General features: G+C 46.4%; 1 protein-coding gene across 2 annotated transcripts in view; it reads right to left on the bottom strand.

The window, feature by feature from the left end:
* Positions 1-14,522, bottom strand: part of SAMD11 (sterile alpha motif domain containing 11) — a 125,653-nt gene that overhangs the window by 86,368 nt on the left and 24,763 nt on the right. For both annotated transcript variants that reach the window (XM_074609452.1, XM_074609451.1), the window contains exon 3: positions 13-191. In XM_074609452.1, coding sequence (XP_074465553.1) covers positions 13-191 — 179 coding nt within the window. The remainder of the gene's footprint in view (positions 1-12; positions 192-14,522) is intronic.

Here is a 14,522-nt window from a genome sequence, read left to right on the forward strand (position 1 = left end):
GCAGGAAAGTACCTTCTTTTCATGATACTGATATGGAGATCCTCCTCCTGCTTTACTTCAGGGTGTTGACCATTGCTCTTATCACTCTCTTCACTGTCGTCACTATGCGAGAAAATTGAGGTCAGCTCTTTCTTCGGGATCCTGGTTGGAGGTAAGGGGATCGTCCTCTTCTCTGCCAGGCGACCCCGGTTCTGCCACAGGATGGAATTAGTTGGAATGGGAAAGGGGAGAAGGAAAAGAGAAGAAAACAAGAATTTGGTTAGGCAACCCAGAACCAAGCAGCTCCTCTCAAACGGCTGCCCTGCGAAGGCAATGCTGTTAGTCACTGCAGGTTTCAGACTGGTATGTTGGCTGGGCAAAGGCTATGTTCGCTTTGTAAAAGACTTTTCAGCAGAGGCATATCTGTATCTAGTTCTTCCAGTTCTAATATTAAAGTCATGCACTTCCAGCCCCTCCCCACCTCTTCATTCCTCACTCGCGTCTCATCCACACCAACGGGAAAAGAAGATGGCAGCAGAATTAGGCACCAGTCTCTCTCCAGAGTATTTCCTACCAAATGTTGCACATTAACATAGCAGAATAGGTTAAACTAAACCTTTGCCAGTAGCCCAGGGAAGGCATGATGCACTTTTGACTACAGAGGGAAAACTACCTATGCCAGCCAGCAGCAGGTTTGACTCTCACACCAGTGAACAGTCCGCATCAATTTTAACTGGAATTACTGAGCCTACTCTTCACTGCTCGTTTGCATGTTCAGATGAATCTAGCAGGTCTCGCCTCGTGCAGACTTCCCCTAGGTGGTCCTGGCAGTGTGCGTCCCTCAACAATTCACTTCTGACAAGACGCAGGAGGAAAACTCCCAGGAGGCAAAAGCTGCTTTTTCACTCCATGTGTATTTGTGTACGGAACCTAGCGCAACATGACCCCGCTCCCAACCTCCTATCTTCTGCAAGTAGTGAGAATGTATTACAGATTACCCTGTCTCCGCACCCTTTGTGCCTGATCCACAAGAAGATAGGAGCCTAGAGCTGCCTAAACTAGAGTGTGTTGGGTTTTTAGCTCTCACTGTGATAGAAGACGTTGCTAGCACTTGGGGTGTTTGGCTCCATCTGTGATCAACCAAGACAGAAAGCCATAATACGAGCACTTGTGGTAGAAGATGTACACTAGAAACCCAGGGAGACTGTAATGCCATCCCTCCACAGAATTTAAAATTTTAGCCAACAAAATCATGAACCTGGGAAGGGAACTACAGCGAGGGGAAGTAAAGCACACGGTTTCATACACGTTCTTTGTACAAGTATGTAGGCATACTTCCTTCAACAGGACAAGTCATAGAAAAGAAACATGTTTTTAGCAAGGACTGGAACAAAAGGAAGAAAGGTGTGTGAAACTGGTTGGGTAAGTGCAGAGTAGCATTTGACTAATAACAGTTTCCCTGAAACATCAACTCCAACTTTCCAAATAAACCTGGCAAAATGAAAGCGTCCTGGGAAAGCCAGTCGGGCTCTCTGCAGGGGAGAATGGAGCAAGACTAAGTGATAGAAGAGCCCACGTTTTTTTCATTAAACAAATTAAGAACTTTCCACAAATACAAAACAAAAACTTCTTGTTTACCTCTGTCAATAAATTCCAGTTGTGGTCATTCAGTGGAGCCCTAATCGCTGTGATAATTAGCTAAATCCATCTGGAAGGCATCACCCCAAGGAGGCACACGAGCTTTCCCGATCTGATGCAGTTCCAAGCCAAGAACACAGCTGTCTGTGAACAGCAGACACCCAAGGGAGAGAAGAGCAGTGGGCCAAACTGGCTTAAAAATGGGAAAACACGTGTATACAAGGAAAAAGACAGGCACTTTTTTTCTTGAGACACGTGAAGAAGAAAAACGCACCCTTGAACAGCAACAAGGTGAATGCTCCTACACCTCCGAGTATCCCAAGTACAAAACTTGGATCAAGCTGCAACAGGCTTTGTGGTGAGTCCAAACGCCCGGGGACACACACAGGAGAATATCCTTATTGTGACTATTGCTGGGGACTCTCAGACACCCACCTGCACAAGGCGAACTGCTGTGGTGCGAGGGGCCAACTGCATCCATGCGGCAAACAGCAAACGCTTCTCCTCCTCGCCCCGGGGGCTCCCCTTGCACTAGCAGAGATCCACTCACACAGCCCTTTGCAACGAGGTTTCTCACTGACTGTTCCCTGGAGGAACACGCAATATAAACTGCGCATCTCCCACCCCTAAATACTTCTTGCACACTAGGTGTATTTCCACCCCTGTCCCTTTTCCTGCTCCAGTGCATACAGAGAATGTGCACAGAGGCTAAACTCCAGCCTGCGCGGTGTCAAAAGGACAGCAGGGAAAAGAAGAGAAAGGGAAAAGTGAGGGGAAGGGAAGGAAAAGCAAGGAGGGCAGTATTTGCACCAGACTTGTCATGCTGAAAAGCTAGGGCTTGGTATCAGCACGAGCTTTATCATGCCAAAGCTTTATATATTTTTCTGAAGTTGCAATTTATCATAACAATTAAAGGGAGAAGGGAGGGAGGGTGTGCAAATTTCCGCTTCAAAGTAATTGCAGTTCACTCTCTGCTGTGACTTCACAGGCTAAAGAGAACGGCACTGATCAGATACTAAAAATCATTTTATGGCCATTATGGTACCTTCCAGCAGTTACCAGGTCTCAGTGACTGCCCAGGGACTCATCAGCCCTAACAAGAGTGAGAGTGCAGCAAACGGGGAGGCACTAAACCCAGAGATACAGCCCACCAGACCAGGAACGCAGGTTCCCCCTTTCCTTGCTCCTCAGAATGCTTATTCTTTGCCTTTCTGTGAATTGTGCCCTTACACCTAAAGCTGCTGCATATATATACACCTATATATATAAAAACACATGTTTATATATGACTATATATGCAATATGCAACTACGTATACACATACCTATACGGATATCACCTAACACACAGAGAGCTTCTTCCCTTAAAAGACAAATGAACTAACATGAATGGAAAAGAGAATCTGCACCTGCAGCAACCTCTGGTCACAGAGGTCCTCTCCTGCTTTTGTTCTGACCAGGGGCCAGGCACGGACAACATCGGAACCGGGGCCACGGTGGTCCCAGCGCCCTTGTGTACCCCTGCATGCCATCAGCAGCAATGCATTTTTTAAAGTTTTGTTTACTTTGTATTTTTGCCATTAGGTTTGGGGCATTTTCTTTATTTATTTATTACATTTCTCCATCCCCAGAAAATTAAAACAGACTAAGCCAATCAATTTTGCCTTTTATGTTCATCTATAGTCAGTTTTGAATCAATTGCACTTTCTTAATCTGTTTAGAGACATTCACCAGTAGATACACATTACTTTTAAATTAAGCACAAAGGTAGCCAGAAGCCTGGTCCAGAACCTGCTACAATCAATTGTCTTTCCATTGACTTGAAAGGGCTCTGGTCCAAGCTGCGAATAAAACCCACTCATTTGTGAGAAGCCCTCCATCCAAGGAATCATTCCTATGACTCCGGTTTTTGCTAAAGTCCTTTGCTGGCTGTAGAGACAGCTTACAGGACAGGAACATACCTACAGAGCTGAGCAGTATATTGAGATACCTACAGCTACTCCGACCCGGGGTTATCAACTCTCACTTGGCACGGAGGCGGGTGGTGAAGCACGCACTCAGCAGAGCGGTGTTATGTGCAGGAATACACCCAGGGACTGCAGTGCCACCGCGATATATGGGGAGGTACATTAGGATTTATAGATGTTTGATGTAAGCCTCGTAATCCCACATTTAAAAAGCTTGTATTTGTGTGACAGTGTCATTGCAGAGCAACCTCGTACATTAACGGCATGCTGATGTTGAACCATCAACCCCGTAAGAAGGTTTGAATATTTTAAAAAGAAAACAGCCTCCCAATTTGTTGACATTCATTGGGATGTCTGATGCTTGGGAAAACAACCCAATCAATAGTCACCTACTGCCAGAGAGCCAGGCATCTTGGGAATCCAGCTCCCCCCTCTTAAATAACTCCATTTTTACACACATAAAGAAAAGGGGGAAGGTGTGCTTTGCCAGCTGGCTTGCTTAAACTAGTAGGGCTGTTTTGGACAACGGGTCAGAAGGAGCATTTTCTATAGCTGCAGAGCCAACAGCTGTCAGTACAGGTGCAGCACCCCCAGCAAAAAGATGAAGTATACGTAGCGATAAATACGTCTCACAGCTCAGCCCAGCGAAGCCAGGCTGCCTGCCCGGCAGCTCCCTGCCCCGGGGAGCACAGGCAGAAGGTGCTCTAAGAACGGAGTGTGCCCCTGAGAGCAGGGGGACCGCGGGATCCCCACGGAGGACCCGTTCTCAACACGTACGTCTGTGGGTGAAATACAGCCAGCCAAAATGCTGCTGCAGAGCTCCCGCACAGGTAGGTGCTCTCCCCTGCCTTCCAACGCATCCTCCGACAACCTCTTTGGCGGCCGAGCAGAGTCGAAGATGTTTCCTTTCAGGCCAAATACTGACTCAGCTCAGAGGAAACCTCTTCAGAGCACCTTCCTTTCACAACACAAGGATTTCCCCCACCCCTTGGACAGAGGTTTGGGGCGTGGAGAACAGAATATCACTTATTATGCTCCCTTTAATTAGCGTAACTAGAAAGTAAAACATTTCCGCAATTCTCCGAAGCTTTTACACGGGTGAGTGTTGAGGGCACTGCAGAACTGCTTCGCATATTAGGACTCCCTTCCCTTTATACATTGTTAAAGATTAATTTTGTGGGTTATGATACCAGCTAACGAAGCACAACTGGAGTTTGAGTCAATAACCCTCTATTCCCCAGACACGTTCAGCTACCCACCCAGCCCTTCCTGCGTCAGTCCAGCCCTCTGTCACTCACCACTTCATCCTCCCAGGGTCTTTTGACACCATTAATTGCTTTCATTGCCTCTCAAAGTAGTGTCTGGGTGGGGGGTTGCTTTGTTTTTAAAAATCACAGATGGGCATATTTCCTTTCCCCAGGAAAAATCAGATGGGTACCAACACACAATTTAAAGTTACCGATTACCCAAGCCTGGAGGCGCAGCTACAAGTAAAAAACACCCAATAACTTGGGAACGGCGGTAGGTTACCTGAGTGGAGAAGCCTGGAAGCCTGATTGCTCTGTCATGAAAGCAAGGGACCATCAGAAAGATGGAAAAGAAAACAGTCATGATATTTCTTCCCTTCCAGAGAGCCGGCGGTGGGGGGGGGGGGGGGGGAAATTCCGCTCTGTGTGGCTAAGCAAGGTCAGTAGAGTTACAAAATAAAATCTTTCTCCCCCCCACCCATCCAACCCCCTCATAGCTCTCCCCTGGAGCCGTGGTCTCCCAGCCAAGAATACCAAAATCCGAGCTGTTGTGTAAGAGCCCTGGGAGAGCTGCAGATGGAAGGCCGGGCGGAGAGCATGGGACTTGGGGGAGAGACAGGAAGGGAGGGTTAGGAAAGGTTTCCTGCCCTGGGAGCTACTGCAACAAGGTCAAAACAGCTGAACGCCCTGGTGTGACATTCAAAGTCAGCCAGAAAAAGGAAAGATTCCTCGCAGAGAGAGTCCCTGGTGAGCACTTAATTGATCCCAGCAATGGAAAGGCCTCTGCTATGAGAGCTGCAAGGCAAAAAGCTCCATGGAAAAAAAAATGCACATGAAAGCAAAGCTTTTGCCAGTCCACATTAACTGCCAGCCAAGCTCTGGACATCTGATCCCATTGGGAATTGACCCAAGAAGATGAGCAGGTGCAGTCCCTACGGACACCGCTTCTCCAGCATCCAAATCAGTACCAGAAAAAAAAAGCACAGAAATGAAAATGCACAGAGTTTGCACACTGATAAAAATATCAAAGCTGTTTCCAAGATGATTCACGTGCCTGTGATTCAACTAAAAAAAAATTTCTATCGGATAAAAAAAATAAAAACCTTGCTGAAGCAACAGCACATGCATTCTTTCTGTATACGTAGATCTGGGAAATACAGGGAGCAGACAGGGAATGCTGGGGGGAGGTAAGAGGGGAGGTTTGTGCGCTGCCAATGCTGGGAGCTGAAGAATGCTAAATCTTTTCCATATGTGAAGGAAATCCTCAAGTCCAGACAGCATTTTCTCTCTCTTTTTATTGATAATAAAGATAGGCAAAAGGAAAGGAGGAGGTTCTGAGAGCCTGGAATAATTTTCTTTTACTTTTCCAAATAATAAACCCGGTCAAATGGCTTTAATTAGGAAAATTACACAGCAATGGAGCCCACACATCCCCCTGCAGGATAACTGACAGAGTTTGCATTTACCTTCAGCTGTGATTAGTGTAAACACCTAAGAAAGGGTCACTTGCCTTCCAAGATAATCCTCCACTCTCCCCTGAGCCTTCATTAGTTGTTCCAGGCCAATGTGCTACCAGGCTGACTGATTTCGGTAGCAAATCTGGTCCAGGCATAGTCCTGCCACCCTGCGCTTACCAGCTTCTCCGTCAAAAGGGAGGTCACAGCCAGGAGAAGGTGCCCAGCCTCTCATCTTACCTCCTGCTCCAGTGTTCGGTAATGAACAAATGAATAAAACAACAGTCGGCAGCCTGCCGCTGCATCTGTTTTTCTGCCTCAGTCACAGTCCAGCCCTTTAACCTAACCACTACCAGGTTTATTATTTATCATCTCTTTCCAGTGATAGCAATGTGACACTGGAAGTTGTTCCAGCGCAGGAGGGATGGCCCAAAGTACAGAGGGAGCAGAAGGGAACGGACAGCAATGGTCAGGCAAAAAATTACGGCAGTACAGGCCACAAAGTCTCTTCCAGGTTTCAGGGACTGTGTCACACTCTTCATCAGGGTCTCACGAAAGCGGTTTCCAAGCCCTGGCCATGACTAGAGGCAAGCTGAGGAGCCAATTCAGCAGAGCCAGACAGGTCCAAGAGCTGCAGCCAGGGGGACAACAGATTCTGGGAATAACTGTACCCAGCAGGCTCTCTAGGTCTACCCTTGACGATTCCTCATTCACAGGTTTCAGTTGTCATCAACTGGTTTATACAGAAGCTATCAATTCCAGTACAGACCGTCCAGGCCCATTTTTAGGGTATATTATCTTGTGAGAGAGGGAGGGAAGGTATATCAAAGAAGAAAATTACTCTTGATCGTAATTTCCCGGTGTGATCCTAGGCCACTCCCTTGATCCCATTGTCCTCAGTCTCCCTGCTATAAAAAGCCATCAGTAACACGTTCTCTCCCTTGTCCCTGTTCTCTATACTGTTATTATTGTAAGCTCTTTGGAGCAGAGGATGAAGTGTTGAGTCTGAAGCTGTGCACAGAAACAGGGCTGTAGGTACTACTGTAACTGGAGAAAATATGTATGTTTTAAACCAAAAGACAGTTACAAGGAAGGGAAGCTGCAGCTCTTCCCATCAATATTAACGATATTATTTTCTGAAGCCCTAAAGAAACAGATGAACATGATCTGTAAACAGAAGGGAACATTTCCCATTTATTACCTCTGAGCGAGTTGTAAAGCCTAAAGGATAATTTGTTAATAGAGTGAGAGCCATGTTTTTCTGGAAAAGCCAACTGGAATTTCCAGTCTTTGAGGGGAGGTAGCTCTAAGATAGAAAAATCTATCGGTACTTTGGAGATACCTGTTTTCAAAAACTCTTTGGAAGAAGGCTGAAAAGTGGCCGAGTCTTTGTTTTCTGTGTCTGTTCCACATCAAATAACTTTGTCCATTTCAGTCTGAGGTTGCAAAGAAGGAAGCAGAAACGTGAAGCCAGGTCCTCAGGCAACGTAAGTCCGTATTAATGGAGTAAAAGTCAACTTACACTAGTCGAGATGTGGTACACTGATGCTATCTCCTAAATAAAAGCAAAACTTACGTTTTTTTCTTTCCTTTCCTGCTCCTCCTCTCTGGTGAAGAGGCAAGGAGCAAAAGGGCATGGATGCTTTCAGACATTTTCCCTTCTTTTCATGCACCTCACTGCTGTACTTTTTGAGTAACAGGAAGACAAGAGAACAAAATAGCTGTCCGTCATTCCCCCAGGTATTAATGTTTCACTCCACAGTTTCGTTACATCAGGTCCAAGAGAACACAGCCTTTCCCAGCAAGTCTGAAATATTTCATCAAGAGGAATTTGACCAGGTTTTGTACTTTTATTCTGCTCTGGAGACACAGGCTTAAAGAATTTCTTTGAGATCCTTGAGATTTCCGAGTGTGGCTTACAGCCTGCTCCACCAAAAGGAGACAGACCCAGGCTTTGTTCAAGTCCTACAAGAATGAGGACCAGCCACAGTGGCTTTTCACTGGGTAGAGTGCAATTTCTGCCTCAACTTCTGCCTCGAGCTTTTTTTTTCTTTTTTCGTAAGTCTTCACTGTCATAAAGAACAACTTTCACAAAGATCAAACAGAAACGTTAAACAGTTCCTCCCAAAATGTGGTTGTTGCTGTAATGGAAACCAAAACAGGCTTTATCTAAACAGTTCAGTGTGTTTTATGAAGTTCAATAATTATTATCATCATTTAATGGGACAGACGGACCTGAATCTGTTGAGAGTTCGTTCCTCCTTTTCTTTAGTTGTCCATACGGAAGAAGATTTTGCTGCTGCTGTAGTTATTGAGAGATACAGCTGGTTCTTTTGGAAAAATCAGGTCCAACACCATCCTAAAAGCTGGGCTTCCAAAATATGGAAGTGCCCCATGGTCATTGATGACTTGTAAAACGTAAGCTCCAAGGGGCATCGGTGGAACTCGCAGAGCGCCAGTCCCTAACCCCAGCCATATTCACCTCAAACACCCTGATGTTAGACTGAGCCAAGAAACGCCTCCTGTCCATCCCCACAGCTGGACCACTCTTGTCACGGGCAGAACGAGATGGGAACTCACCAGAGGGCAGATCTTCTCAGCTTTTTAAAAAAAAATAATTTCCCAGCAGTTTCCCTCAAAACTGAAGCAACCACACTGACGAGAGCGGAGAAACGGCAGCTGCTCCACACAGTGGAGATGAAGTAACCAGAGCTTTGCATTACATCCTAGTATTCCCCAGGGAGGCTGGTGCCAAAAATCAGGCCCATCTGTCTCCGTGACAGGACCACCCAGGAGTGCAGCCCCACCCTCCCTGGATGGCACAAACGCCTCCTCAAGAACGTTGAGCTCAAGCCTTTGGTTAACACCTGCACAGACATCATTCAGGCTGGTAAAGATATAAAAAGATGCACATACTGTAGTGTTTCAAGCCTGATCCCAGCACCAAGAGGAGATCAGAAAAATCTGAGGAGAGAGAGCTGCCGCTTTCTGAGGGAGCAACAGCCAGGTCTGCCCACAAAGTTCCCTCGGAATGACTCAACCCTCCCGACAGCCAAGCAAACTTTGGAAATCCAAAGCAAACGAGAAAACTACAAATATTAATTAAGGCATTGCTTCCACTTTTGCAAAAAAATGCCCTGTGTTTAAGCAGACATCATCCTCTCAAACTATCAACACCAAAACAAAACAGGGAAAAGGCGCCGTTTGTTCACAGATGTGCAATGACGGGCAGAGTTTGTCTAAACAGAACGTACTCTGCAGTGCCGCTCAAGGCTTTGAAAGGACCCTTTTTTACACATCAAAAGCTCTGACACCCGCTGCATGCAGAAGAGTGAAGCCATAGCCTCCTGGAGCCCCGGCCCTACCACAGAGAGCCAAAAGCGAGTGAGATCTGAGCCAAGAAGCCCGTCTGTCATCTGCTGCGGTGATGCTGCCGTTGTGCAATACTTTTCATTTGGAAAGCACAACCTGTTTTATAAGCTTTTGTTATTTAAGTGTTTCTAACACATCTGGGAGGCCGGTGAGGAGCAGTAGGTCCATTTCACAGTGGTGCCAAGTGTGATAAAGATACGCAAACCGATGAACTAAGTCATACAGCGAGACCACTGCAGAGCCTGGAGCAACATGTTACACTTCCAAAGCCAAAGGGTCAATATAGTCACATCCTCTGTAGACCCTTTTCAACTATCACACGAACTGGACTACAATACCTTAGCTGTGCCTTCTAGTGCTATGGTTATAAATCACAGAATCATAGAATCGTTCGGGTTAGAAGGGATCTTAAAGATCATCTAGTTCCACTCCCCTGCCATGGCAGGGACACGAGGTTGCTCAAAGTCCCATTCAACTCGACCTTGAACACCTCCAGGGACGGGGCAGCCCCAAATGCATCCTTTCAAGTAAAAAACAGCTGATGTCCCCCTCTCTCCCTCCCAATCTCATTGCCTTCATATGTGCACAGACACACAGCCTCCACTGGAGGAAGCACAAAGGATCTGGTTCAGATGATTGGAAGGGACTGACTGACAAATTGATCCTCCGCTTTTTTAACTTGACCAGTGTCAACACGGACCTGTGACAAAGAGCTGCCCGGGCACAGAGTACCCTGCACTAGACTTGGGTGTCACTGGTCACAATCAGTTCTGCACTAAGGCTGCAAACGGCACTTATCGCTGGCGTGAGACTCGCAGAACCACCTTCAAGTCACTTTGGGGGTGATTTTCTGATTTTACTCCACACACACAGCCTGCACAATGGAAATGACTTACCCAAGATTTGCTGGGTAGGTGACAAAACGAGGGAGAACCGAGAAGGCTTGTGTGTCTGTCACTCCCCTGCTCCTACTGCCAGATCACACGAGCTTCCATCCGCGCCACTTCTCAGTTTGTCACCCCCTTCAAGAGAGCTCCTTCCTCGCTGTCACACACTGTACGGCGGCACTGTTACCTCTTTCTACCACCCTCTGCGATATAAAAACAAGAAACATTTCCCCTTCTCCTCCTTTCACTCGTACCTTTCCTTTGGCTGCACTGCCAAAGGTACCCTTTTCTGTAGTTTTATTCATTTTCTGGAGCTTTGTCTCCCTTCCCCACATCCCTCCCACCCCCAAACCACCACAGACTACCTATGAAAACCGCTGCTTCCATTTCCGCTTCACAATTTGCCTGCCACACCTGGGGGATTTCCCAGCAAATTGTATTACTTTATTTGGTCAATTGGCCTACAAATTGATTTTCCTGTACAAATAATGAACATTTATGGTTATTTTCCCCATAGACTGCTTTATTTTCCATGTAACAAAGACTGATTTCCTGCAGTTTTTGAGACCCGAGCATATGATCTGCAGTTACTGTGACCCCTGGTTGATGGATGGCAAGGACTCGAAGCACAACAGGAGGGTCTGGGGTTTTTTTCTCCCCTTCTGCTCTAACAGTACTACAGACAGAGGTGATAGCTGGAAGTAAACACCAGTACCAGACCAAGCAATTCTACATGTTTACTATGGGAATAAATTTTACTATTTTAAAAGAGATTCAGTCCTGGGACCCAGACAAAGCAGATGAAGGCATCGGGGGGACCGAGGGCCGAGCAGAGTGTCCCGGGGTGGCAGGAGGCTGCGAGCCACCGCAGGTGCCTTCTCTGTCCACCAGCACGCCCAGGTGCCCAAAGCATTAGAAATGGCAGCCCCTGCTCATCGCAACCTTTGGGGCCACGCTGCAAGGACTTTCTTTAATCTTAATCACGTTATCGTGGAGAGAAAGGGAGGAGGAGCCAGGGAAGAAGGGTTTCTAGAAAAGCAACTGGGAGTGAGGTGACCTGGCGTGGTTTGTGAGCAGGGAGCAGAGGTGTCGTTCTGTGCTCGTCCCCCAGAGACGCAGAGACAGAGCAAGAGCTCCACAATGCACTTCATTTCCACTAATGAGAAAACGACTTTTGAGACAGAGCCTCAAGCAAGTTTTGAAGGTCACTGCCGCAGGTGTGGAAATGAATTGGGCTAGATCAGGGTCCAAACATAAGTTATTCTACTTAGACCACAACGGATTATTTGTGTGCATGAGGGGTTAATAGCCTCAGGGCTGTGATGTGTGTGTATGTTTAATTTAATACATCTCGATGGCTGAGGCTGCTAGGGACAAAGGCAGAAGCAAAGACAGGGAGGTTTCTTAGGTGAATCTGAGAGTGCGGGTGGACACAGAAGAGAAAGTCAATTATCCGCAGTAAGTCCCAACCGCCTGCAATTCCCCATCCCCGGTCCTCTGGGGTGGGTTTGTCCCATGAAGTCTGACTTCAAATCCAATAAAAAATTAACTGAGTTTCAACAACTCCTAGACATGCCTCCTTAGAGTTTTAATACGTGCTCTTCAGCTGCAGCTCAGAGTGCAATTAATGAAAGGAAAGAGAGTCTGAGACTATCAGGCATGAGGCTAAAAGCATGCCAAATTCCTGCTTAGCTGCTTTAACTCAGGGGAATCCCTCCCTCCCTCTTGGCACTGCTAAGGATTGACATGTCCTCAGTCCATCAAAACACTGCAGGAAGAGCGCGACAATGACATCCTTAACAAAAGCTAGTCAGGGCAAAGATGCATCTCTCACAACCTACTGGAATAGTGTGCAGGTATTTCATTCCATGGTCCACTGTTATGGGCTTGACAGTACATGGCAGTCACCAGAACACATCTGAAAGTCTACCTCACCAGGGAAGTCAGTGCTGCAAGATCAAGTTGTTCGCATACCCCGCTCCTACTCAAAATGCAGATTACACGTGCTGATTAACTGTGCCAGGAGAGAGGGAACCTAATCCAGAGACAGGGCAGTGAACCTCCTGGTCCTGGTGCTTTGTATGAAAAAATGGGTGTCAGACAGATGACTTGCTGTGGGCATCGCAACAGCTCTGCCAAGGGCAACAAAAAGGAATCGATTATCAGCTTCACAAGGTGCAGTCCCTGGAATCACAATGTGAAACCCATTCTTCTTGAAGTCCAACTCTAGCAGAGCAGTAACAGCACTTTGCAGGCCCATAGCCTTTTACTTCAAGGCCTGCGGCTTGTATCATACAACACAGTTGTATGTATGTAAGGCAAGTGAGACCAAGGGAAAGTAGGGTGGAACAACTCGCCCAGCATCACACAGTAAAATAGCAGAGGATCCAAGAGTGGAACAGAATGGTCCTGTCTCCAAATCTGGTGCTCCCACCACTCAGTAATCAGTGTACCCCTGAAAAAGAAACCTACCTCAGATCTACTTGTGAGTAACCGAAGGATGATCTGATACTGCTGCCTGCAGTCTGTAAAGAACTGTGCGTAATGCGCTATGCCTGTATCTTTACCCTGAACTCAAGGGTACCTGACTGTCTCCTACACGTGTTCTGCAAGCGCTGGGGGCCATGCTCATCGTTCCCTGTGACTGTGCAGCACCTAGAACCACGGGTTCCACTTAGACTGTGTGTACTAACAAAACCAAAAGACAAACCAAAACTACTCACAGAAATATGCAACTAGTTGGCTCAGCACATTAGAAGCATCACGAGAAGATACTGCACGATTTACAATTCATCTGTATATATAAATGTAATGGTGGGAAATAAACAACCAACAAATACAGTGGCTTTCCAACGAGTACTCAGTTGAAGTAGGGAGTGTTTGGAGGTTGTATGTTATTAGGGAGCGTTAGGAGTTGTATGTTTTGAAGATAAACACAAAGAGAATATAAAAAAAAACCACAACATAACCCAAGAGAGGTAAATAATTCATCAAAAGAATAAAAAACAAGAAGCCGGAAGGAAAAAGGAAGAAATACCAAAGGGAAGAGTTTTCTGTCCAGGTAAAAAAACTTCCTCTTGCATGGGAGTGAAAACCAGAACCAAAATTAATTGGGGGGGATGTTTTTAAAGCTGAAACATTTTGTCTGGAAACTGGTTATCTCCCCTCTTAGACATTTAAGCATTTTCCTGAGGTGGCAAACAAAGTCTGGTGCTAAGCTGCTGACAGAGACAGCGTGGTTCTCAGGTGACTTCCAGCAGCTCTTCAACCATGGACAGGGACTCCGAGACCCGCCCGCACACCCAGCACTTCTTCTGAAGCAAGTCTAGTAGTTGCTTTCACCCAAAGCCACCAAATCATCAAACAGCCTAAAGTACATAACGCTGTGTTAACATAACTCGCCCATCACTATTTGTGAGTTTTGTAGGTTTTCTTCAGTTTGTTGAACAAAGAACTTGCTCCAGAAAAGGGTCTCTAGTTGGAAGCTCGCTGATAGCAACTTTTGCAACTGACATTCACTGCTTTAAAACTCAGTATATCGGTAAAAAATCTAAACTAAAACCCACACAGTTTTCAGTGCATACACTTTTGCTTTCCCTTGCACACGTACACCTCCCCAGGCTGTGGCTCCTTCCCATCACGTGAACGATGCTGAGCTGCGCTTGGAAAGTACCTGGACGGGATACCCTAGACTCAGCCTTCTGAAGGAGGGGAAATTTATGACTCAATAGGTGGCACTCTTCCTTCTTGAATAAATGTACTTGGGTATAATTTGCTGTCAGAGGTGCTGGAGAGCAAATTTAAGGTCCCAACTTCTTATTTACTTGGTGATTTTCTGGGCCTGTTAAAATAAAAATCCCAGCCAAAGACAAGCTTTACCAATTACACTCTGCCAATCCTAATTCCCCCCCTGCAGTTCCAAGAAGACAACACAGACTTCTCTGCGGTCGCGTGATCCTCTTGTGCACAGTTAAGCAGC

Source organism: Larus michahellis, chromosome 16, assembly GCF_964199755.1.
Source record: "Larus michahellis chromosome 16, bLarMic1.1, whole genome shotgun sequence".
NCBI lineage: Eukaryota > Metazoa > Chordata > Aves > Charadriiformes > Laridae > Larus > Larus michahellis.